This window comes from Crocodylus siamensis, chromosome 4 (assembly GCF_052110815.1).
Source record: "Crocodylus siamensis isolate JL-2025a chromosome 4, ASM5211081v1, whole genome shotgun sequence".
NCBI lineage: Eukaryota > Metazoa > Chordata > Crocodylia > Crocodylidae > Crocodylus > Crocodylus siamensis.
In genome coordinates, this window is record NC_143398.1 from 135,210,271 (window position 1) to 135,236,172 (window position 25,902).

General features: G+C 44.3%; 1 protein-coding gene across 4 annotated transcripts in view; it reads left to right on the plus strand.

Annotated features, from left to right (window-relative positions):
• The window catches only part of CCDC91 (coiled-coil domain containing 91), a 342,014-nt gene that overhangs the window by 111,193 nt on the left and 204,919 nt on the right, over positions 1 to 25,902 (plus strand). For all 4 annotated transcript variants that reach the window (XM_090043857.1, XM_090043861.1, XM_090043858.1 and 1 more), the window contains exon 9: positions 21,496 to 21,573. In XM_090043857.1, coding sequence (XP_089899983.1) covers positions 21,496 to 21,573 — 78 coding nt within the window. The remainder of the gene's footprint in view (positions 1 to 21,495; positions 21,574 to 25,902) is intronic.

Sequence of the window (25,902 nt, forward strand, 5' to 3'; positions counted from 1 at the left end):
ATAAGTGGAACCAAGTGTCCTTGTTGTGAATCCTGGAATCCTCCAAAAATGTATATGTAGATGAGGCACATGGTGCCTGGTCTTGATCTACTTCATGGATGGTGGGGCTACACTAATCACATGCGATTGACTGAGAGAGGGAGCGACAGAGGGATTCTGAGTGAACTCCTTGGGACCCTATTTGGTGTTGTTTGTTAAGTATTTAAGGCTGGTGAAGAAAGAAGAATAATTGGAAGTGGGAAAGAAAGGTAGAGCTCAACTGTGGGAATGAAGAAGTGGAAATGTATTCTGTGTATTGACTTACCATGACTTGAAAGAGTTGGTGTTGAGGGGGGCTGCGTGCAGTGGGCTCTGCTATGTATCTTATTCAGATGGGTGCAGTAACCTTACCTTGTGGTAGGATCCAGAAGGAGGTTCTCCCAGGTTAATTGTTGGAGTGATGGAGGTAGTGGAGCAGAAGGAAGAGGCTAGATTACTGGAGGAGGCAGTGAAGAAGCGAGCTTTGATTCTTGAAGAAGATGAGCTGCTTGCCTGTCCATACAAGATCCTGAGAGCTGCCATGAAGAGTACTTTTGGCGAGCTTTCTGATGGTGTTACTGAGGAGGAAGAGGAGGTCGGGGCTTGGTCCACGGTGGGCTGAGGAGGCAAGGTAGTGTTTTCAGAGAGGAAGAAGAGTCGTGATATTGCTGGGCGAGAAGGTTCTAGAGAGGGGGCAGTCCCGCTGCAGGAAGAGAGGCGGAGCTCTGCAGAGAGCAGTAAATCCGCGCGAAAGGCCCCAGAACCTTCCTATTGTTTGTGGGAAGAAGGAGACCTGCGAAGAACAGTGAAGCTGCATGTGAAAGCCACTCTGACCCCAGAAGGGGTAAAGGGGAAAACAACCATGCTGAGAGCAGACTTTATGACCAGGGTGCTTGTCGAGGACTTGCATGTGAACCCCAAAGTTTTAAGTTGCGTGGTGGCTTTTGATAATTTCCGCCACTGGAATATCACCTTCTGGAGGCGAGAAGTGTACTCAGCCTTCTGGGCCCGGTACGCAGAAGCGGCAGACAAGGGGGACTTGCGGGGTCTGCATTTTGAAGCTGGCCAGAAGGCATGGGAGAGAGTTTTATACTTTAAAATGTATTCAGATGACCTAGAGTATGCAGATGTGAGAAGGTGGCTGGAGGGGCGGGTCGCAAAGATCCTCGATATCCAGCAGGATCTGGACCGGGGCATGAAGAGCCAGAGTCATCTTGCACAAAGACCCGAGACACCCCGGTGGGGTGAGACACCTGCCCTCTGTAGTGTCCATAGGGCCCCACTGCGAGTACGTGACCTATCATGGCCAGCCGAAACTGTGTAGCAGGTGTGGCTTGGAGGGGCACCTCGCGGCCTTCTGTAGCCTGACGGTTTACTACAGGTGTGGTGGCATGGGGTACCGGGTCAAAGCCTGCAAACAGGAAATGGAGTGCACCGTTTGTGGAGGTGAGGGGCACCTGCAACGCTGGTGCCCCCTGTCCTACGTGAACAAAGCACGAGAGTCGCACGCAGCAGAGGAGAGGAATAAAGAAGATCCAGACGATGCGGAGTCCAGCAACTTGGATATGGACACCTTCATAGTGGAGGAAACACCAGAAGTGGAGCAGAGAGACGACATGATTGAGGCAGCTAACCAGCTCTTTGAGTCGGGAGGAGAGGAACAGATGGAGGAGGAGCAGAGTGAGGCAGCAGAAGAAGGGGCACAAGAATCTGACTCGGCAGGCATGGACTTGGATCTGTTTGGGGATAAGGGGAAAGAGCCTTCCCCTGCGAAAAGAAAGAAGAAACAGAGGATTAAACCAAAGAAAAAGAGAATAGAGAAGGAAGGGGGAATGGTCCATGAGACAGAAGGGACTGCACTGGAAAAAGACAGAGGGGAAGAGCGGGGAGCTGCCTGTGGAGGAACGAGAGGTTGAGGAATCTGAAAGGGCAGAAAGTTATGGCTTTCTGAGCCTGACCATGATTGAACATTTGGCTAGGGCTATGGGGATGCGGAAAGTGGGGGAAGACACCTCAGAACCCAGTAGCGGTACGGATGACTTAGGAGGCATATTTCTCTCTGGAAAACAGCCTTGATGGCATTGACCATAGCATCCTTAAATGTAACAAGTTTATACGGGAGGCAGAGATGGGATTCAATGTATACAACCTTACAAGGCCTGGACACGCAGGTGTTGGGCTTGCAGGAGTGCGGGATTCCCTGGGAGAGAAATTATAGAATTTGGAGAAGCACTGGGAGGTGGGACCATCATGGTGCGGGGGGGTTCAAATGAGAATAAAGCTGCAGGAGTGGGGTTCCTGGCAAGGGAGGGTCGTTTGAACATTAAAGACCAGCAGGTCCTGGAAGAAGGGTGACTGCAAAAGGCAGTGGTTGAGGTGGAGGGCGTGGAGGTGACTTTGTACAATGTCTATGCCCCAGCCGAGAGAACGGAGAGGGTGCGCTTCTTCCGCGAAATAGGGATGTGTGTGACGGGTGGAGGACCACGAATTGTGATGGAGGATTTTAATTGCATCATTGAAGAGGGTGGGCTGATTGGGATAGGGCAGGGAGTGGGGACGGATAGTACGGGGAAGTGGCTGTGGGAGTGGATTAAAGATATGGGGCTCCAGGACATTTGGGGAGGGACAGGAGTTTTTACTAGAGTGGATCCAGGTGGGTGGGGGCAATCGAGGATCGATTTTGTGTTGGTGTCAGAGGGGTTGGCAATCCGCAGCAAGTGACTGATAGACGTCAGCTTTTCGGATCATCGTGTCCTGTGGGTGGAGGTGGGCATCGGGGGAAGGACTTAAACAGGGGAGAGGGGTTTGGAAATTAAATGTGTCCTTATTGGACAACCCACAGGAATGCGTTGCCTTTCAAAGGGCGTATCGCCAGTGGCAAACTTTATAGCCCTTTTTCCTAACATGGTGGGACTGGTGGGTAGAAATCAAGAGGCGTGTGTGGGAGTGGTTCACTGGTGTGGGGAGGAAGCGGATGCAGCAGAGGAAAAAGGAGCTAGCACGCTTACAAGGGGAAGTTCAAAGAGTGTGGAAAGAGTTGAAGAAGGGGGCAGCGGTGAAGGGAGAATGGGAAAGAGCGAGAGAGGGAGAGAGCGAGGGAGTGCAAAATTGGTTCCGGATGAAAGAACAGATGTTCCGGCCAAGGCAGTGTGGGTGGATGAGGGGGAGGAATGGGGCAGGTTTTTCGCCTTGCGGGTGAGCAGGAAGAAGCGGGTGATGGGGGCGGTCTGCACGGTTGATGGAGGGAGGGTAGAGGACGTGGATGGGGTATTGTGAGAGGTGACTAGGTTTTACGGGGGTTTGTTTCGTAGGAAAGCGGTGAGGCAGGAACAACTGAAGGGACTGGTGGAGAGTTTGAAAGCAGAAGTGGGGGAAGAAGGGATGGAAGGGCTGATAAAGGAATTGACAGAAACCGAGATGCTGGGGGTCTTGAGGACAATGCCATTAAAGAAGACTCTGGGAGGTGACGGGATCCTGGTGGAATTTTATGGGAAGTTTTGAGACTTAGTGAAGGGGAATCTCTTGGCCCTGTTTAAGGAAATTATGGATTGGGGTCGGGTCGGGTAGGGGAGGGCTTTGTCCAGGGAGTCGTGGTCTCGATCTACAAGAAAGGGGGATGGGAGCACATTAAGAACGGGAGGCCCTATCACCCTGCTGAATTCTGATTATAAATTATTCTCCAAGATCCTAGCAGCAAGGATGGGGGAGGTGTTACTGCAGGTGCTGGGTGGGGAACAAATGTGCGTGGCGGGGGGGCGGCAGACGACACAAGCACACTGGATACTACGGGATGTGGTGTAGTACATTGCTGACTGGAAGTAGAACACGATAGTGGTGAGTCTCGACCTGCAAAAGGCGTACGACAGCATTGGGCACAAGTTTCTGTGTCGGGTTCTGGCAGGGATGGGGATGCTGGGGGAATTTGTGGAGTGGGTGTGGGCGCTCTACCGGAGGGCAACGAGCAGGGTGCTGGTGAGGGGCTTCCTGGGAGAAGCCTTTGCAGTGGACTCGGGGGTGAGACAAGGGTGTCCGCTGTCGCCGGGACTCTTTGTGCCATTGAGCCTCTGGCTCAGCGGATCAGGAGTGATAGGGTGATCAGCGGAGTTCGAGTGCCGCGGGACAGGGAATTAAAAGCCCTCCTGTACATGGATGACGTGATGTGCGTGGTTCAGGACGAGGTGTCCCTAGGAAGAGTGGTGAAGCATGCCAGTGAGTTTGGGGAGCTATCCAGAGCAAGAGTGTAGTCCTGGTGGTTGGGAATTGGGATTTGGGGAAATTTGGATTGAAGGTGGAAAGGGAGGAACTGAAAATACTAGGCGTGTGGATGGATACCCAGGGGAAAGGGAAACGGGCTGGAAGTGTTGGAGGGAAGAGTAAACCAGATAGTGGGGTTGTGGGGCACACAGGGTTTATCATCAAGCAGTAAGGTGCAAGTGATCAAACAGTGCCTGTTGCAGATGATCTTGTACACGGCGATGGTGTACCCCCCGTCCTGGCTACAGGCCCGGCGGGTCCAGGTGGCCAAGACAGTTATGTAAGGAAGAAGGGCTGGGGGGATGGGGTCTCCTCAACATAGAGGTCTTTGTTTATGTGCACTTTTTGAAGATGGTGGTGAGGGAAGCATGGGGTGCATTGGGGATGGTTTCCAGCTTTGGTGTTTTCTGGGGGAGGAAGACTCCTACAAAGTCTGGGACTGTTTGGGAGTGGGTGGCAGGGGGTGTGGGCTTGGCAGATGTCGCTCCCTTATGCGCACCTTGGATCCTTTGTTGCAAGGGAGGGCTTGGTGGGGTTAGGGATTGAAGGGCTGGCGGATGCTAGGAAAGTCCTTAAGTTCATGAGGGGGAAGCAGAGGATGTCAGATGTCGGGGATTTGAGAACGGAGCAAGTCAGCAGGGTGTGGAAAGGGTTGGTGGGAAAGGGTTGGTGAGGAAGGCATGGAAAGGGGAGCACAAGGAGCTGGCATGGAGGGCTGTGCGAAACGCACTGCCAGTGCGACAGGTACTGAATCGATGGAGACTTTCACGGTTCCCCAAGAGAATTCTGTGATGAGCCTGAGTTGGTGGCACATGCCTTGTGGGACTGTTTTTATGCACAAAAGATGTGGAGGAAGATAGCCGCCTATTTGAAGGAGACAGAAGGGGAACAGGGATCACGATCAAAAATGTTCTCTATGGGTCATGGGATGTGAAGGGTCTTTATCACATGCACCAAGGTAGCACTATGAAAAGCGCATTCCCTGTTGGCACTAAAGGGCTTGTGCTTTTCAACATCAGAGTGTTTGCAGTTAGCAATGCACAAGCTACATTTGTATAGAGGTAGAGGAAGGAATGGGCCAGAAGGAGGGGATACAGAATTCTGGCAAGGGCTGGACTTCAGGGGGTTGTTGCAGTCCCGTATAGGTATAGGATAAACTAAGGGAGAGCTTTTGTTGTCAGAAAGAGCGGGTGAGGTCTTTGTCAGTACCTTTGTGTTATGTATCAATGCGTGAACCTGTATTTATATAAGAAGCAAGGGTAAGATGTTCACTGGATAACACTGCAGTTTTAAGCAAAGTGAATGAGACGTCGTTTATCATGTGAGTATTATGTATTTTCTTGAAATTGTATTTGTATTCTCTTTGTGAGGCCTCAGTTGGGGTCCTTTTTTAAATCTGTTTGATATTGTCTGGTTTCTAATAAAATGTGACAAAAAAACAAAACAAAAAGGTTCCCATCAGTATTGAAAGCCTGATCAATGTCTTAAAGGCAGAGCAAGAGATTGATAAACTGGGTGGAAAGACTGGAGGACAGAGACTTGAAGCTCAAAACAGTGGCTGTGGTGCCAAGTAAGTATGAGGTGGAAAAAGAGTTGAAGAGCAGAAATGAAGATCTGGAGGGAGATGGCTTGTGGATGAAGCTCAAGAAGAGGAAGAAAGAAGATGATAGCAGGAGCAATGATGAGACTGATGATGCCAGAAGGAAGACAGGAGCAGATGAGAGTGGGAGACAATGCCAGAGCAGCAGGAAAAGCAGAGGATTGGGGAGCACGACAGCAGGCTGACCCACCAGGAGTGGTACATTGGGAAAACATGGAAGAGGCACTGAGAGAAACTAAAGAGGGGTGGAGGCTGCAGATAAAGGCAACTTTAATTGGTGATGGGAGGTGGACAGGATTAGTGATGAACAGCTATGATTTCCTGGAAAAGGTCCTGTTTGAAATTTTGGAGGTGCAGGTGGAGCATCTCACAAGTCTGATTGCTTTGTAAAACTGAAAGACATGGGAATTGACTTACTGGGAAGGGTATTAGAACTTTTGGAAAAACTATGCAAAGAAATGTAGGAGGGAGGAATTAAGAGGCATAAAGTTCATAGGGAAAAAATCAAGAGAAAGAGTGATTATAGTTCAAATGTACATGGATTTACTAAACACAGAAGACATGGAAAGATGGATAGAAAAAAACATCCAAAGGATAAAGTTGGTAGAGAAAGTAAGGGAGAAATATAGTATCTGGATGGGGTCTTGGAAGGCACAAATAGGGTTACAAGCAGACAAATGGAGCCCAGGTGGGGTGCTGCACCTTCTATCTGTGATCCAGATTGGAGGCACACTAGGGTTTTATAACGTTCCACAGGCAACCGAAATAGTACAGCAAATGCGGAAAGGTGGGACACCTGTCTGCACATTGTCCCCACAGTGTGCTTAAGGCAGCAGAGTGCCAGGAGTTGGTAAAATGCACCATTTGTAAGGGTGAGGGACACTTGTATCATAGATGCCCCAAAGCTGTTGCCAAATATATTCAGACCCCATGAGGAACAGCAAAAATTGGGGGAGCAGTAGAGGACCTGGACTAGCATGGAGTAGAGACGAGAAGATGGGAAGCAGCAGAGAAGTAGTAACATGGAAGCCTTCTCAAATGTGAAAACAATTTGCAATGGCTACATGAATCTAAGTCAGGAAGGAGGGTGGAGTCAACCATTCTAAGCAGTAGCACATACCAGCTTTAAAGGGACAGGTGCACTCAGCTCAAAAAAGGCATGGATGAAAACCTTAAAGGGACAAGTGCTCTCATTTTAAAACAAGCAGAAATGACATTGACGATAGTTTTCCTTAACATCAGGATTATCTTAACAAGGCAAAGATGGGAACAGATTGAACTAGTGTTAAACCAGTAAGATTCATAATCTGCCTACAGGGATGTGGTATATCGGGGGAGAGGAATTATATATGCTTTGAAAAAGGTATTGATGGGAACCATCTTGGTGGTCAGGGACAAATGAGAGCAAGGCAGCAGGGGTAGCAATATTATTCAAGAACCCAAAGCTGAGAGCAAAGCAGGTAGAAGTAATCAGTGGCAGATTGAAAGGAATACTATCAGTCAGGGGACCATAATTAGTAATTTTCAATGTGTATGCACCACCTAAGAGAAGGGGAAGGAATGCATTTCTTAGAAAGGTAGTGATTTACATGTTTGGAGGGAGACTACTTGTAATTGCAGAAGATTTCAATTGTATAATTGAAGTGGGTGACAAAATAGTGGAAGGAGGAAATGAAGCTTTGGACAACTCATCCAGGCTGTTAACAAATATAATAAAAGAAAAGTTGCTAAGGGATATGTGGGCAGGGGAGGAAGTTTTCATCAGAGCAGACCTCAGTGAAAAGTAACAATCAAGAACTGACTTTGTGTTTGTATCAAAACAAATAGGGATAAGGAAGAAAGAAACCATACATGTGGCTTTTAGTGATCAGTGGATGCTGAAGGTAGAAATGAGTCTTGGTAAGAGCCCCATGAGAGGAAAGGGACTGTGGAAGTTAAATATGTGGCTATTACAAGGTGAAGGGATATGTCAGGCATACACAAGACCATATGAAAGGTGGCAAACACTGAATAAATATTTTAAGAGTACCAGAGAATGGTCCATGATGGTAAAGAATAGGAAAGGAGAATTCCTCAGGAAAGAAAGTTGAAAACATGCTGGAAAAGGAACAAAAGAGGTAAGAGAGCTGCAAATAAAGATGCAGGAACTGCTAAAGGAACCCACAGACGGAAGACAAGTATGAGGACAGCACAAAGCAAGAGTCTGAAACCTGGTTTAAAAGAAAGACCAGACAGAAAGTGTTCTTAGCACAAATGCAGTGGGTGGAAGAAAACAAAATGTGGTCCAGGTACTTTTCAACCAGAGTGAAGGTGGAAAAAGGAGAGCTTAAAGTACTGCAGGAAGAAGATGGTGCCCAAGTGGAAAAACAGGAGGACTTGTTGGTGGTAACAAGAAGATATTACGAAGAGCTCCTCCAGGAGGAGGAATCAAGAAGATGACGATGAAGGATTTCTTGGAAGAGATTGAAGAGAAAATAGAGGCAGCAGAGGCAAAGAAGATGAAAGAACAGATAGTTTAAGGAAGTGGAGTGCTTAAAAAGCTTTCAAAGAGGGAAATCATTAGGAGTAGACAGACTGCCTATGGAATTTTACTAGAAGTTTTGAGCATGGGTAGGGAGGGATATAGTTGAGGTGTTTGAGGAAGTAGTGTAAACAGGAGAGGCTGGGAAAGATTTTACGAGAAGCTTGTGATCTTACTCTTCAAGAAAGGGAAGAAGGAACCCCTGAAAAACTGGAGACTGATTACTAGGGCTGTGTGCAGCTTTAGTCGCTGATTCAATTTGGCAAAGATTTGGCTTGATTTGGCAGCTGAATCTCCAAATCCAAATAGAATCAGGAAACCCTTTAATCTCTCCGAATTGAATTGGAGCCCTCTGAATTGATTTGGAGAGATCCGATGATTCAGACATAGACACAGCTTTAAAAGGTTTTTTTTGCATACCTCAGGTGGACCAGTATTTCCGGTCCACTTCTGGGTCCACCATGCAGCACATGGGGAATCCCCCTCCCATCCCCCAACTTGGTGACTGGTGTGTCCTGGGTCACGCTGATCGCTGAGCAGAGGGGGGGCAGGAGAAGTACTTCCGGTCCACTTTTGGGTCCACTGCTGAGCATGTGGGGGCCGCCCCTTTGAACTCCTGTGGGATGCTTCATCTGCCCCACCATCTCAGTGTTCATGAGCCATGCCTGGTACCTTGAGGTGTGTAGAAAAAATATTTAAAGCTGTGTCTATGGCTGAGTTGCTGATTCTCCAAATCAGCATTGAATCTTCAGATTCAGCTGAATCGAACTGGGACAATGATCTGAATCAACGAATCAAATCACTGTCCCCTGATTCGGGCTGAATCTGAATTGAATACGACCTGTTTTGCACACCCCTACTGAATACACTCCTTAATATACATTGCAAGTTAATGGCCTAGATGCTGGCTTTGAGGATGAGGAAGAGCCTCAAGAAGATAATACATGAGGACCAGGTATGTGCAGAACCAGGTAGAAGGATCTCTGAAGTAATAAGAGTGATCAGAGCTACACTGTTCCACATCCAAGAGAGGAAACAAACACAGTTATAGCAAACCTATATTTTAAAAACTATATGACAGGGTGGATTATGATTACAATATTTGAGATGCTGGGAAACATAGGATTTCCAGAGAAATGTTTATGTTGGATAAGGTTATTGTGTAGAGAAGCAGAGAGTCAGGTCCAAATGAATAGGCACATAAGTGGGCCTTCAGAATCAATACAGGGGTGAGACACGGGTACCCCCTGTCAATACTGCTATTAGTGTGTGGCATGGAACTGTTAGCACAAAGAATAAGAAAAGACAAGGTCATAAACAGAGTAAAGACGATGGGAGGGGAAGAGGTAAAATATGTACTATACACATTATATAAATGTAGCGGTTAGAGAGAGACTTTCAATAGAAAGGGTGCTAATACTGTTGGCTCTGGATTTAGGACCAGATGCCTTGTTCCCAGGGGGGTGGCACCCAACCCTCAGACCGACCACAATCTTTCCATTCAGTAATAGGCAAATATATTGTTACACAGTAATAACAGAAAAGAAACAATACAAACCATCAAGCAGTTCTATATGTCTACCAATCCTAGGGCTGTTGTCAGAGTCAAGGACAAGCTACATTCTAAAGGCTCTCTCTTGGGTGTCAGATTTGAACATGTCAGCACCCTGGAGGTGGGATGCTGAGGCTCCCCTCCCTCACCCTTTCCAGTGGAAAAGTGGCAGCGTGTAAGGCTGTGCTACTGTTGATTATTTTATTCTATATACAGGAATTGTATTCCCATCACATGGCAGCAGATAGCAAAAACACAGAAGGAAATATGTATGTTCTCCTGGGATGCTAAAAAAGCAAGCGGAGCTGAACTGTACAAAGCAAGAGAGATGGGGACATGGGGGCTGATGAATTTGCAATCGTTTATCTTTGCAAAATATATAAGCACGATATGCAAGGTGGTAACAGAGGGAGAAGAGAAAGCACATATTACCTGATTTCATGCAGCTGCAATTTTTATGAAATGGGGTGTATATCAGATATCTTCAAAGAGTCCATGGGCATGGCAACCACTGATTCATTATCAGGATGGAAAGATTCATACAGAAGTATTTAATTGGGAAGGTAGGGCTGGAATTCAAGAAAAATTGTAAGAAATTGATGAAAGCAGTAACGGAGACGGACAGGATTGTGTCAGTGGGAAACTTCACAGAAGGACAAGTGAAGAAGTTGTGGGGAGTGGTGGCAGGTAAACAACTAACATATGAACATGTTGACCTAGCATTGATGGTTGTAAGAAATACCATGCTGGTGAGAGAAGTGCAACACAGATGTGGCTTGATTAGCTCATCAAGGTGCTAAAGGGAGAGGTGCAGGAAAGAAGAAATGGTGGGACGTGTTTTTGGCGTGTACATAGGCAAAGGGTCCACTACTGAGTGTCACCAGAATAAACCTGTTATTAGTGCAGGAGATGGTGCTATATGGATGCATACCAAAGGGACCTGAGTTAACATTATTAAGGACTTTATTAGCATGTGTTAAATCTAATTTATGGAAAGTAAGAAACCCCTGGGTGTTTAAGGGGTTGGCTTTCACTGAGAGTAGGGCTGCATGAACTCAAATGTTTCATTGATTGGGACAAGGAAGAGATCAAGAGGAAGAGGCAGAGAAGTGGTAGAGGAAAAAAGAACTGGACACACTTGTTTTAGTAAGACAGCAGTGCAGACAGCAGTGACAACTTTTGCCCAATCTGGCCAGAAAGAGGTCTGTGGCCATGACCAAACACAAATGCATGGCTGCAGACCATTTAAAAATGGCAGATGAGAACAAAATCTGAACCCTCATTGAATGATGGGTCAGATGAAGACATTTCAAAATGGAGCATCTTCTGTAACTTGTGTCTGCATTGCCTCCTAGCCTGTTGCTGTTTTCAGAATGGGGGGGGGGGAAGGGAGCGGAGGGAGTTCAGTCTGCAGTTTTTTCAGCTGCCACTGGAAGGTGGGTAAGGTGCATTGGAGCCCCCTGAGATGGGGGGGGGAGTGCTGCAATTCACCCAACCCACCCTTTAGCGTTGGCTGGGGAACCTCTGAAATGAGCTCCCTCTCCTCCCTTTCCCACCTCCTATTATGAAAACAGGAATAGGCTGGGAAAGAGGAAAGGCTGTTGCTAGGGGAAACCAGTTGCAGCCAGCAGCTAGTTTCCCCTCACCTGTGGAACCAACAGTGAACTTCTGTTTGGTCTGGGGGATCATTATAACTCAGAACACTTCCTGAAAAGTGTTTTCAGTTACAGCAGGGAGCTGCAGTTCTATCTGCACCCAAAACCAACAGAGAAGACTGATGGGAGGGGTCCAGAGATTCAGATGGTTACTGAGGTAACAATTTTTCATGGGGCTCTGTATGAAGAAAAAGATTTCTGGAAGGGTTTGTTTTTTGTGCGAAGTTGATTTATGTTTTTTAATATATGGAGTTGTATGTTTTTGATATGTAGTTGTTTCCATGATATGAAGCCTTGGTAAAACAAGGATGCTCAGCATTTCTAAGTGTAGGGTGTTTTTAATATTAACTGCTGAGGCAAAAGCTGACAATGATGTACTCTTGGGCAAAATAGTTGCTTGGATTTGAGTCCAAGTGAGATGAAAGAATAATATGAACATTAATTAATTCAGTTGTGTTCAGGTGTGCTTCTGAAGCAGTTGTGTAGTAGAGAAGGATGAGAGAGTATCTCCTTCTAAAGCAGCTCTTTCCAGTTTGCATTTAACTATGGAATAGTATAGCCTTATAGAATAATGTCAGCACTAGCTCAGACATGCAGCTTTATATCATTCTATAAGGCAGCACCAGTCTCTTCCCAGCCATTACCAAATCATGTATTGAGTTTGTAGGTCAAGCATGTTGATTTGGTTTAATATTTTATTTGTGTGGTTTTAGTGTGTGTTCAGTGCCTTTTAATTCATTCTTTATGATTGGCAGGCAAGGTTCTTTGGATAAACGTGATATCTTTTATTAGACCAACTGAGTAGTTGGAACAGTTGTTTGCAAGTGTAACAGGAGTATCGCTACTGCAGCCTTTCTAGTGGTGACTCCGCCTTCCTGTTATGGGCCAACCACCTGCTTACTTTCCTGCCATGCCTTGATCTTAATTGGTTTAGCGGGAGGCTGCCACACTTTATGTGCCCAAGTGCCAGGGGGCTCTATATGCGGCTCCTTTTCCTCCCTTACACCGCAGCCCAAGCCTCGCAGATGGTACTGACGTGGTTTTGACCTGGACCCTGTTGTAACTGGGCCCTCTCCTTTACATCCTTGGGGTGCCGCGCTGCCCCCCCCTTGCTCTGGGGCTGGGGTCAGTGCACCCCAAAATGCTGCGCCGTCTCTGGCATCAGGGTCCCCATGCTACCGTGGAGCCCCTTTGAGGACTCCTCCAACCCCTAATAGCCTCACCCGGCCCTCCAGTTAAAACAGCAAACACAAAAACACAGAGCCCCTGGGCTATAACATAAAAAAACTAAGCCGTCCAGCCAAACAACATTCGATCCTTTCCAGGAACAACACTTCAACCGCAGCAGCGACCAGGGGATGCTCACAAGGTCAGAGTTCTCCCATCTGTCTGTACTAGCCGAGCTGCTCCTCCCTTCCTCGCCAGAGGGGAACTGCCCTCCTGACCTCCTGCCTGGGCTTATAATGCCCCTTTCTGTCAGCTGGCTCCCCAGTGGTTGTCCTGGCAACCAGCACCTGTTACTCTGGCTGCTCTGGTAAATGGCAGCTGGGCTTCCCCCTTCTTGCCACTAGGGGTGTCTCGGAGCTGTTTTCTGCTCTTAGGCACAGGGCACCTGAGTGCTCCGTGGCACAAGTTTTTGGGAACAAATACATTTCTTCAGGCATAGGGATACTTTGCTGCTGTTCTGAGATCTCCAAGGAATGGAAGAAGCTAAAAGTGTGACAGCAGGTCAGTGAGAATGTAAATAGGTGGAAATGAGAAAAACAATGGGTAGAGAAGGGAGGGGGCGAACAAAGGGGGAAAAATGGTTGAAGGAATGCCAAAGGCAGCAAGGTAGACTGCTGTAGTTTTGACATCTCAAAGGTAGAAAAGAGGCAGTCTATGAAAAAGTAAATAATTGGAAATTAGGAAGACAAAGGTAGAGAAGGAGGGGAGGGGAGGAAGTGGGGGAAAATGTAAATGGTAAGTTTAGGCAGGTACCTGGTGAACCAGATGTTAGGCAGCTTGTAATGTGTCATAAATCCAGTGTCTTTATTGAGTCCATGATTTTTTGTGTTCAGTAGATGTAAGAAGTAAGTTTGTAGGCTTGTCTACAAAAGGTGTTTTGTAAGTACCCTTTTGAGGATTAGATCTGAGAGCTCAGAAAGGGAGTGATTGTCTTGTGAGAAGTGTGTACCCAGAGGTAATTGGATATTTTTGTCTTTAATGGATTTTTGGTGTGTGTTCATTCTGGTTCACAGTTGTTTGGATTCTCCTACATATTTTCCATTAGGGTAGTTTGTGCACTGGATGAGATACATAATATATCTGGAGGTGCAGGTGTAAGATCCAGGAAGGATGATGGTTCTGTCGTGGGGTGTGGTTATTGTGAGAGTCGTAGAGATGTGTTGGCAGGTTTGGCATTTCTTGTTCTGGCATGGTTTGGATTCATTTGGTGTGGCTTGGGTCTTAGGGAGTTTGCTTCTGGTGATGAGGTTGGCGAAGTTTGGTGCTTGTGAAAAGGGTAGAATGCGTGGTTCTGGAAAGATGTCTTTAAGAATTGGTGTTCTTCTAATATGGGTTGCAGTTGTTTGAGGATTATCCGTATTGGTTGGAGGAAAGGATGGTATGTCATAACTAATGGTGTGTGATTCATGGGGATTTTATTTTTGTACTGCAGGAAATCTTCACGTGATATCCGGGAGGCTCTTTCAAAAGTATGATCTTTGTCTCTTGAGGAGTGCCCTTGTTGGGGAAAGCCCTTTTGTGTTTTATGAGGTGGCGATCCATGGGTATTTTCCTTGGTGCAAATGTGGTGGTATCAGAGAGGCTGAGTGTAAATTACAGTTTTCTTGGTGTGTTTAGGGTGATCACTGATTCTGTGCAGATATGTATGCTGGCTTGTGAGTTTCTTGTATATGGTGGCTTGTATTTTAGCATTTTGGATATTGATCATGGTGTCCAAAAAAGGAAATGTTGGTGTTCTTTTTAGCGATAGTCTGATGGAGGGGTGGTGATTATTAAATTTTTGGTGGAAATCAGTCAGAGACTGCAGGGTTTCTGTCCAAATGATGAAGATGTCATCTGTGTGTCTCAGGTATAGTATGGGCTTGATGCTGTAGTTCTTGAGGAATTCTTTATGATTGCTGTTTTATGTTAAAAAAAAAAAATATATATATATATATATATATATATATAATAATATATTAGTTGACTCCTGTGACAGGCTCATGCCAGCACTGCTGTCCCATCATCATGGGTGTGCCCTGCGCCCTAGCTATATTACACCTGACCCCTTCAGCTGCTATGACTTTATATTCCCAGAATACCCTGGGAATTTTGATGACTATCTTGATCAGTAATTTTGCCATCCATTATTTCATTTTTCCCCTGCTACTACTTTTTCCCCTGCCTGTAGATTGTCTATTCTGAAACTATATTACTTTTCTGAATATTTTTCCAAGTAACAATTGCCATTTCCTCATGATGGAAGATGGAGAATTTTTTCAGTTTTAGCCTGTGGCTGGTCCCAAGAGCAAAAACATTTGGAGAATGTGTCTCTTTTTCAGAAGCGCAGTAGCACAGGTTACTTATTCACATATTTAGTAAGAGCATCCTAATGTTTGGATTTGTTTATGTTAGTTTTCCCACTTAAGGGCTGGATTTGTAAATTATTGCTGGGCCCAGTTTTGTGGTCTGATCATTGTTATGCAAAAGATATGTTGACAGAAAACTCCTTGCTTCCATTGGTATGTCTAATAGCCTTAATTTGTCATATTTGTGCTCCTTCATTAATTGTGATGGAAGTAATTGTAGGTGCAACTCAGGAAGAGGGCCATAATAGGATGTTACCACAGGTTTCTGTTTAGTGGTACAGGACAGTAGAGGATGTTCCCATTTCCATTCAACTTCCTTTTCTTTCATTCAGTTTTCTTAAGAAGTATTCATTAGTATCTTCCTCTTACTAATGTTTCTTTCCTGTGGTCCTTCTAGCTTTCTCTGCTTCTCTGTGTTCTCAGTATGGAGTGTTTTACTTCTTCGTAGAAGCCTGACTAAAGATAAATTGGCTTAAAGAACTGTCGACTCCCATATTTACTGTCAAGGCAGGGTATCCTGACCGTAACAACACATGGAAGCATACTTGTCTTTTCTGCCCTTGGGTACAAAAGAAGGGGACTTGTTTAAATTAGAGAAATAGGTATTTTTCTCCCCTTCCTATACAAGGTTCTCCTAGCTGCAGTTACAAGGAGTGGGAAATTTGTCTCTGTTCTCAAAACAGTGGATCTTCTAAAGAGCCAGCGGGTCCCTGTGGGTGCTGGAAAGAAATCATCTCGATTAGAGGTTCCTAAACTTTTACTTATTGTGTACTTGCTTCTACATTTACCGGCTGCCCACATACCCTTATCAGCAGACAGTTGATATTTGAACCCCTTAAATGCCAATTGTTATAATGAAAAAAATGCCAGTACACAACTTCTCCTGCGTACCCCAGAGATGTCTTGCGTACCCTCAGGGGTACGCGTACCACAGTTTAGGAACCCCTGGTCAAGATGATCTAGGAAAAGTGAAAGAGATACTTGTGAAGTATGTCCCTGACCTCTGCTGCGGCCAGTTCTCACTCAACTGATGTGACAACTACATGCTTCCAGTCCCTGAGTCTCAATGTCCAGACAAGTTTTTCTCTCCCTTTTCTAGCCAGCCAGGTAAGAGATCCACCACCACCACTTACATCTCTCGTAATAAAGAAAAGGATACACAAACACACTTGAAAAGAACAGCATTTGATTTCTTTTGGCATTTAAGTATATGTTAAAATACGTAGGATCTCCTGATTGGCTGCTGGGGATAGCAACCCTCCCACACCATATAAGTCCACCTGTAGCTCCACACTGCAGGCCAGCCAACCATTTCACTTGTAGATCTGCTGTGATATGCCTTCCTGGATTCTGTGCTCTTGGTTTTTTGACTTCTGACCCTGCTCAGCTCTGCCTTTGGACTCTCGCTATTTGGAAATTCCCCTTGGCTTTAGTAACTTTGTCTCAGACCCCAGAAATCTAATTTGGCCTGTGTCTTGAACTCTACCCCTGGTTTTCCCTTTTGAAGTTGGTAATTTGGTCTCTGACTCTCGAACCTTGATGCCTATAACTTGGATGCTGCTCCTGGAATTCCCCCTTTGTTTAGGTACCTTGGATTCTAGTTCTTGTCTCTGGCCTTCCCTTGTGGCCTACCCGTTAGGCCAAACTTTGTGCCCTGGTCCTTACAGAAGTCACAATAGTTTGAACTGAGAAGTCAGTGTTGGCTGAAGAGATCTGCAAGCTGGCAAGATTGTGTAGCTTTTATTAAGTATTAACACCCTGATGTAAAGAACGTTTGATACAGCATTTGGGAGGTGGTCCACATTGTAGCTTCTGCCTAATCTTGTCCGTTTTCTGTTTGTATTCATACTCTTTCTTTTTCCCTACTCTCCATATTATATACATTAAGATTACTAGATATACTGGCTCACAAGCAAACTACTAGTACTTTACCAGGCAGTTTTTTTCCTGTGAAAATACTGTAAAATGCATTTTATATTACTAGTTGTGCTTGGTCTGAGCATTAGGATCCCATAATCTTGAGTTATGAGTTCATACTTAACATTTACTTGTAAGTGCAGATGTGAATGTATGGTTAAGGTACAGCTTGAAAAATTCACTATGAAGAAAACATTCTGGATGGTGTCCCTTGTGGTCATTTTGCTTTGTTTTGTATAGTTAGTTACTTTCATTCCTGTCAAAGAGGAAGCATGACATCATAAAGTAATATCCCCAAGATGTTCCCTAATGGTGATTGATAGATAAACAAAGATTGGTTTTCTCCGTCCTGTTCTGATTTATATTTGTGTGTGTGTGTGTAAGTTTCATGCATTTTAATCTAATTTATTTAGAAAAATGGTATTTTCAAGTCAATATATTTGTGCTCATAGATATGGAAGTAACATGTTGAGGGCTATGATCTTTTGTGTAACTAGATGTATACTGTAGAGTTCATTGAATGTATATTCCTCCAATGATTTTGTGTTGGAGTAGTTACAGAAAAGATCTCAGTCTTTGACTCCCTGCCTCCTTATCTATGAACAAAGATAAACTGACTTGAAAATTATTTTTTCCTGCATTTTTTGTTTCCTTTTCACACCTAACTTAAATCACAAAATAGATGTAACATTTTACTTATTAAATTGTGTACTGTATTTTTTCTACATATTCAGGATTATATTCTTTTGTACTGAAAAATTATCTAGTTCAGAGGATGGCAAACTCAGATTTATTTATTTTTTTATAACTTCTGAGTTTGCCTACAGTGTCAATGCATTTGTGTTGCATGACATGACGTCTCTGATGCAACAGATGTTGCAATCCCTATCTAAAAAGCAGCTTGCTCTTTTGCATATGAACTCTTTCTCCTTCAATTCTTCTTTTTCAAGACAGGTTTTGTATTGCCCCTAAAAATCTTGCCAATGAATTACCTTTAGGAGTATCAAAATACTTCTCATACAGTTAGGTCAGGAGGTATGCAGAATAAAAATGACCTACTCAAATATGTTGCACCTCTAGATGGTTTCAATAAATCAAAAAATGGATATGTTGCAATTCTGTTAAATAATGAATTCAGGTTGAATTGTTATGTCATTTGGCTTCAAGACAACAGTATGTGTACTGTACTGTTAAATATTAATTTTTATACTAGGGAAATGTTTTGCTGAGGAAGACAGTGCACTGCATTGCCATAGGCTGAACTTAATTATTACTAAAACTGTTGCATTAATAATATATCCTGAGCTCTAGGGATTAGATTTTTATATGTATTTATAATTTCCTGTTGATTTCTTGTTTTTTGCCGGGATTGTAATTGTAGGAGCCCTTAAAGCACCAGTGTCCAGATTTGTTTAGATGCACCGGTGTCCAGATTTGTTTAGAAATAGTTAAGCACCTGAAGAGGCAAATGAGAGCTGTTTTTTGTTGTTTGATTTTTCAAATGAAACTAGGTATTAAACCGGATTTAATTTTTATGCTATAGAAATCTCACAAAGTGCTCGCCTCCATGTTTAGATGCCAACAGGCCTTTCAAAATAAGGGGGCTTGAGGTTTAATGTTTTTGTTCATGGTATCTGTGGTATGTTGCATGTGGTAACAGGTTGTATTTTTGGGAGATGGGTATGAAAACTTTTAGAGCTTTATAAGATAGGGTCAAGTCTTTGACTTCCACCTAGAAAGCAGTAGGCAGCCAGTATATATCAAAGAGTACATGTTGTCACATACTCACTGCAGTATCATCTGCCTGACACATTCACTTCTGCTTTCTCATCACCTTATCAAATCGATTTAAAATATTTGAGTATGTACAGTCATTGTAATAACTTTATATTCAGAGGGTATCCTGGCATCAAGTCAGACATTTTAGGGAAAAGGATGGATCTTCTGTTTATGAAATACTTCTAGTCGCTATTTAGTCCTGAAAACCAGATGAAGTTCTAACAAGATGTCTGGATTGGAGACTCAAATTACAAGACACTTCAGTAAGACTAGAGACAGATGTTATATATAAACTGGTTTAAGTTATCAGAAACTGGTTTAAACCTGTAACAGAACAGGTGTTCAGTTCAAATAAACCAGTATGAAAATGGCTGAGATCAGTTTGAGATAAACCTGGTTGAATGTAGCATCAGACTTAAATGATTTGGGTCAAACAAATTTATGCAATGTCTGTCCCAGACCCCTTGCTGGTTTAAGATAAACTGGACACCACCAGCATCCCAACATGCTCTCTGGGCTGGGCTGGGCAGGGCTCTCTGCTTCACAGCAGGGGTCACCCCTCCCCTCTGCTCCCTGACTGCAGCTCCAGAAACTTGCGGGTTGCTCCCCTCTTCCCCATCACTACTTCCTGCTAAGCAGGAATCCCCCCCCCTTCCCTTTGTGCTGCTGAGAGGTGTCTGTATAATAGCTAGTAGACCACATGCTGGTTCAGGTCTGTGCTGTGACAAAGGCAGAATCAACAGGTACCTGGTAAAGTCCTCTGTTGTTTTCTTAATGGGGTGATAAACACTGAATTAGGGGTGATAAACACTCTTATCAGTTCCCTGCTGGGCTAATCAGAGTGTCCTGCAGGGGCCTGGTTACACCCCACCTGCCCTGCTCAGCTCAGTGCTGTGGAAGGGAAGGGAGGACTGCTCTAGTTCCTCCCAGCTTCACAAAGTGACTTAGTCTAGCCAGGTTAGACTAACCTGCAAATATTGAATCAATTCTGCTTAGGCTTTTAGAATGTCTGTCCCTAGCCTAAAAGGGATGAATTTAATCAGCAACATTTCCTTTTATGAAGGGCATACAAATGATGTAAAACTTCTATGTAAACATTTGATTCTTTTTGTTGCATGTAAACTGAAAATTTAATTTTGATTTTCTTGAATAAACACACATTTTCTGAAAAGCAGCAACCAGAACACTGTTTTCTGAAAACTAACAAAATAAATTAACAAACATACTAAAGAACAAGATGGAGAAATGGAGTTGAGGAGAGATATGCAATGCTGAACAAAGCCAGATCAGAGCTAGGTTGGGTTTTATCATTTTAATTAATGGTTAAGGTAAATAGCAATGAATTTCTAAAGTTGTGAATGTTTGTGATTTGGGAGTGAATATGACCAACTCCTACCTAGTGCAGGGAAATAGTAAAAGAACTAGGGAATTTAGAAACTTTTACAAGAAAATGAGATTCACTTAGAGAAAAAGCTAATATGTATCCACAAAAAATATGATCATGTTATACATGTATACATACTGGGCATGTCTACATGAGATGCTAACTACACAGTAGCTTAATAATACTGCTCAGTAGCATGTCACAGCCCAAACAGTGTTAATATGCTCCTGTGCAGTATTATTAGGTTATTGTGCAGCAGCATCACTAAAAAGGTGTTTCTGGCACTACTGCGCAATAACTTCAGTTACTGCACATTTATGAATGCGCGTAGTTACTATGCATTTATTTAGTACTTGTATAATCAAGTACTAAATAAATGTGCAGTAAGTACTGCGCCTTAATGAATGTGTAGATGCACCCACTGGTATGGAGAAAATAGAGAAGTAGTGCTTTTAAGAGTTCTAGGGTTGACAATAAATTGAATGGATTTTTTTGCATATTACAGGGAATTCATTGCTAATAAGATATATAGAAAAATATTATGACAAAATGTAAAGGAAAAAATCTTCCTACATGGTTCTAACATAGCCATTCCTGAAATATTTTATTAGGTTCTAAGCACCACGTTATTAGAAAGATACTGATAAATTCAAATGAGTTAAGAGACAGACAGCAAAAACAGGTTGAGTATTTGAGTGACTGATTTGAGAAGAGGCTTCAAAATCTGATCCTGAGAGATGCTAAGTACTTTCAACTCCTACTAAATGGTAAAGGGATGAAAAAAGTCATATCTCAGGTGAGAAGTTAGGTACTTCCATAATAAATCTTGGTGTAATTAATAGTAATGATTTCCACTACTGCAAATGATAATTATAAAAGGGAAACAATCTAAGGGGTGTATACACAAAGAATAGAGAATTCCGAGTTAAGGTGAGACAAGGAATAGCAAAATCAAATTAATAAACGGGAAGTTTAGACTTAATATTAGGAACAACTTAGCAATGAACTTTCTAGGCAGCTTCTTGGGGATGGTAGACAGATGCATGATATCTAAAGAAAAAAGGAGGAGTCCAGTTGTTTGAGACTTTTAAATCTGGTCTTCACAGACTGCTGAACGATTAGGAAGATTTCTTCACCAAATGTACTGGAAGACCTATTAGGAGTCTTGTATCTGATTTCATATTGTTATATCAAGTTCATGTACTTATTATATGACCTTTGGTACATTTATTTTCTACAGGAGAAACATATGCATGAATTAGAAGACATGAGGAAAGCTGGACATGAAGCCCTGAGTATTATTGTGGAAGAATTCAAGGTAAATGAGCCACAAGGACAGTGTTTGTTGTACATTAGTTATAACCTATATTGTAAACTTCAGTAAATGAGCACGTACAATGTTAAGGTTGTTCAGCATTTCCCATTATAAAACACTGTTTTCAGATGATTATTGTTTTGCCAAACTTTAACCATTTGCACTGAAAATTTGCATCCTGGGTAGGTGTCTTGGGTTGCATTTTTGGAATGTTTCAGGCAAAATGGCTCAACCTTTTCCAAAATTGAACAATATTGCATTTCCCTTGTTAAATCATCATGGTCTTTTCTTTTATGAACTTTACTGCCTCTCTGCATTGGAGTTCTTAGTGCTGATAAGATAGTGGACATGTGGCCTTCACAGAGCAACTCAGCAATTCCAGCCAAGAACCGCAGTGGCACATCCACATTTTCTCTGTAATGTGGCTGCTCCTAGGTGGTCTAAACCAGAATGTGGAGCTAGGCATTGGAACCCAGAGCAGGGAATATGCTTGCCTTGCACTGTTGTTGTCCATTCCTCTATCCTTGTTGCCATTCAGGGAATATAGAGAAAGATATTTTCTCCAAACACACCCACAACAAAGTCTGAATCAGAGGCAAGGCGAAGAAGTAGATGGGGCTAAGGAATCTGTTTAGAATAAGGAGAGAAGGTGTGGCGGGGGCAGCTCCTGCTGCTGCTTGCATCCCAGAAGGGAAGGGAGTGTCCCCCCGGATCAAGGTGTGGGGGCTGTGCAGGGCTCTTAGCAGGGGCTGGGTTTAGAGCGGGCACTGGCAGGATACTGCATCCACTCCAAATTTCACCAGTACTCTACTCCCAGCGCTGCTGCTGCCAGCTGCCCAGCACAGCCTCGACTCTTCCTGATGCTTCGGTGGAGGTCGGGCATTGAGTGGAGGACCAGCAAAATTTGGGGTGGATGCAGCATCCAGCCATTGCCGCCGGTGCCTGCTCTGAGCCCAGCCCTTGCTGAGAACAGCCCCATGCAGCCCTGGCTGCAGTCCTTCTCAGCCCACCCCTCACAGATCTGGGGAGCACACTCCTTCCCTCCCCGTGCCTCCCAGGGTACAAGCAGCAGTGGACACTGCCCCCCCCATGAGCCACGGCTCCCCCTACCCCAGCCTGCCTGTGTAGTGCCTGCCCCTACCCCCTCCCTCACTGGGAGGGGTGTTGATCTGCCCCACCATGCCCCTTCCCTTCCCTCTCCCCTTCCAGCACACTAGACTGACCAGCTGGAGGCAGCTGTATCAGAAATTGGATTGGTATCCACCAATATGTCTCCTTAAATATCAGCTATCAGTATCAGCCCCCAAAATCTCTATCGGTGCACCCCTAGTAAAGAATACAGAGAAATGACAGGGAGGTAGGTTGCAGTGGGAAAACTGAAACTGGTTGAGCAAGGATACTACAGATTAAGAGCTGGAGTGGAAGGTAATGACCTAGGACTAACTGGGCAAGGTATTGGCTGTAGGGATGAGAAACGGGAAGCAGAGTGAAGATAAAAGGTTGGAATAGAAAGGTGTCAGGCTCAGAGACAGTGGTAGAGTGGCATTTACCCATTTTAAATACACTCCTCACCAGACTTTGGAATGAAACCCATTATTTCCTGATTCTCACCATCCTCATTCAGTCAGCCAGTATCTGTGAAATCCAGTGGTGTAGTGTGTCTCATTCCCTTCTGGTGCTCAGAAGGCCTATGGATCTGTGGTAGTTAGCTGTGTCAGAGCTTTCAGGATTGCAGCTGTGAAACTGGGAGTGAGAAGCCCTGGCTTAACCAGGACTCTTAGGACTTCTTCCAGGCTCCCTTCTGTGGAATCAGGACTTCCAGACAGTCTGTCTTTAGGGCATCTCCACACTACGAACTCTCTCAGGGTAGGGGATCCCAGTGATCCCACTGTCCACAGCTCTGGGGCATTCAGTAGTGGCTACACAGAGTATCTATAAACACATCTCACGGTCTTATGTCTAAAAAAAGGTGTTATCCTTTGCTGTATACTTAGTTCATGAAAAGCAGAGATCCTCTAGGAATTTTCTTAATTAGACTGAAGATTCAGTATAATGAAATAAGTAAAATATAAGCAATATATGTTTGTATCTTCTGAGTGTGCTGTGTATGAAGAGAAATTCTCCCTTAATATTTATATTTTTAATTATGAAACATAATACATGTTAATACTATTACTAATGAACATGTTTGTATCACTGAGTGCTATAGCTATAGATTTATCTTGGTATATACTTTGAAAAATGCAGTGAAGTCTGCTTAACTGGTCCTAGCTAACAACTGATTGTTGCAGCTGAATTTTTTAAATTTTTTAGTATATAGGCATACAAGTCCTTTGCATATTACAACTTCTTTTTCATTTTGCTTTTGTTAATTTTCTGTATGTTGTATTTGACAATTTAATTCAGTTATGATAGTAGGAACTCTTAAAGCAACAGCATCCAGACTTGTTTAAAGATAGTTAAGCACCTAAAGAGGCAAATAAGTGCTACTTTTGGGAGGTTTTTTTTCAAATGGAACTAGGTGTGGTGAGCCAGTAGGGGGTACTCCTGCATTGAGCCACCCACCTCACTGCGCCTGATCACCTTCTAGGTTTCAAGTACTTCCCTGAGGGTGCTTCATGTCCGGCCAACCCCTTGCTGGAGCACACCTGTTAGCTTGGGGGTAATGTGCCACCACCCAGGGTCTGGACTGATCTTGATCCTGTCCCCCCTAGGAAACATAGGCCTAGTAGTCCTTGAGGGTACTTAATGCACTGCAAGAACTTGGGGTGCTTCCCTCAGTTGGAAGCACAAAGAGTGGTCTTCCTTAGTCAGCCAAACCAAGTGGACCCCAAGGCATAATCTAGAACCATGCCCATTAAGTCGCCCACACTAGGCACAGTGGACAACTTGATTGGTTACAAGGAGTAGGTTTGGAATAGGGTACAGGTAGAGCAATATCAGAGAAATCCCACAGAGCAAGCAGGGTGGCTGGGTAGCCTTTGATAATGTGTCTTAGTAACTGCAAGCTATATACCTAGTTAGATCTCAGGTAGCTTACAAGTGTCATTCAGAGGCAGGTGGAGATTCCCTCTGGAGGCAGGCAGTTAACTGATCATGAGTTTCAAGAGAGAGAGCAAGTTTCAGATGGTCCAGCTTCTCTGAGAGTTTTCATCATGGCTACTGCCCCTCCTCCTGGGCAATCCTTAATTTCTGTAGAACTTATGACCTCATTTACCTGATCCAATGAAGGCCAGTAACAGTTGGCTGCCAGCCAACCAATTTGAAATGCATCACTGGTTGCCAGGTAGACTGGCAGGGTCTTTAGCGCCTTCCCAGTCAGGTTGGCATTACTGAGAACAATAGGGAGCTTAAGCCCCCCATCCAGGTATGTGATGTCAGTCCTGTAGGGAGAGGAGGAGGTTTCCCTCCTCCCTCAGGAATGTATCCAGGTCAGGTTACTACTCAGGATTACGTGACGAGATGGGACAAAGGAGTCTGCCCTTTGCAGCGACCATGATAACCAAATTGTCAGGTAGCAGAGTTTGGGGAGAGACAGAGATGGTATTCTGCTACACTGGGTACTAAACCAGGTTTATTTGTATGCTGTAGAGCTATAGGCACTTAAAAAAAAAATCTCACAAAGTGCTTGTCTGCATCTTTAGATGAGTACCAGTGTGTTTTTTTTGTAGCTTAAAGTCGATAACTTTTTTTTTTAAAAGAATTTCCCAAATTGCACATGAATTAGCTGATGCCATAAAAGAATATGTCATGTTTTGATTTTCTGGAAAAAACTTCTGAACTAATTACAGACATTCAAAAGCCCAAGCTTGAATAGACTCAGTCTTTGCAGTAGATTGCACAGACTGAATAGTAGTCTAACCTGCATAGATTTCATAGACATTAGGGCTGGAAGGGACCTCGGGAGATCATCGAGTCCAGCCCCCTGCCCAAAGGGCAGGAAGTCAGCTGGGGTCATAGATTGAACTGAGAAACAATTGAATAGACATTCACTTTTGATTCTGGAAATGCAACCACATGCCTGCAGTGGCCCAGGTTAGAAGCTAGGGGTGCTAGAGCAATCACTCCCTTCCCTTCTGCAGTGGCCGGAAGCCTGGAGGGAAGCTGAGCTTGTGCGAGGGTTTGTGGCCAGGCCTTAGATGGTGCTGAGTATGATTGGAGAGGCATTTAAGCCCCCATCCTGGCCTGCAGTCTCCAGTTGGGGTGAGCCTGGAGGGAAAAGGGGGCAGCAGTCTTTGCCAGCCATCCCCAGCCTCCCCACCCCTGCTTACTGCAGGAGCGCTCGAGCTCCCCCTTCCCTAGTCAGCACTACTGAATTCACTTGGATCCAGA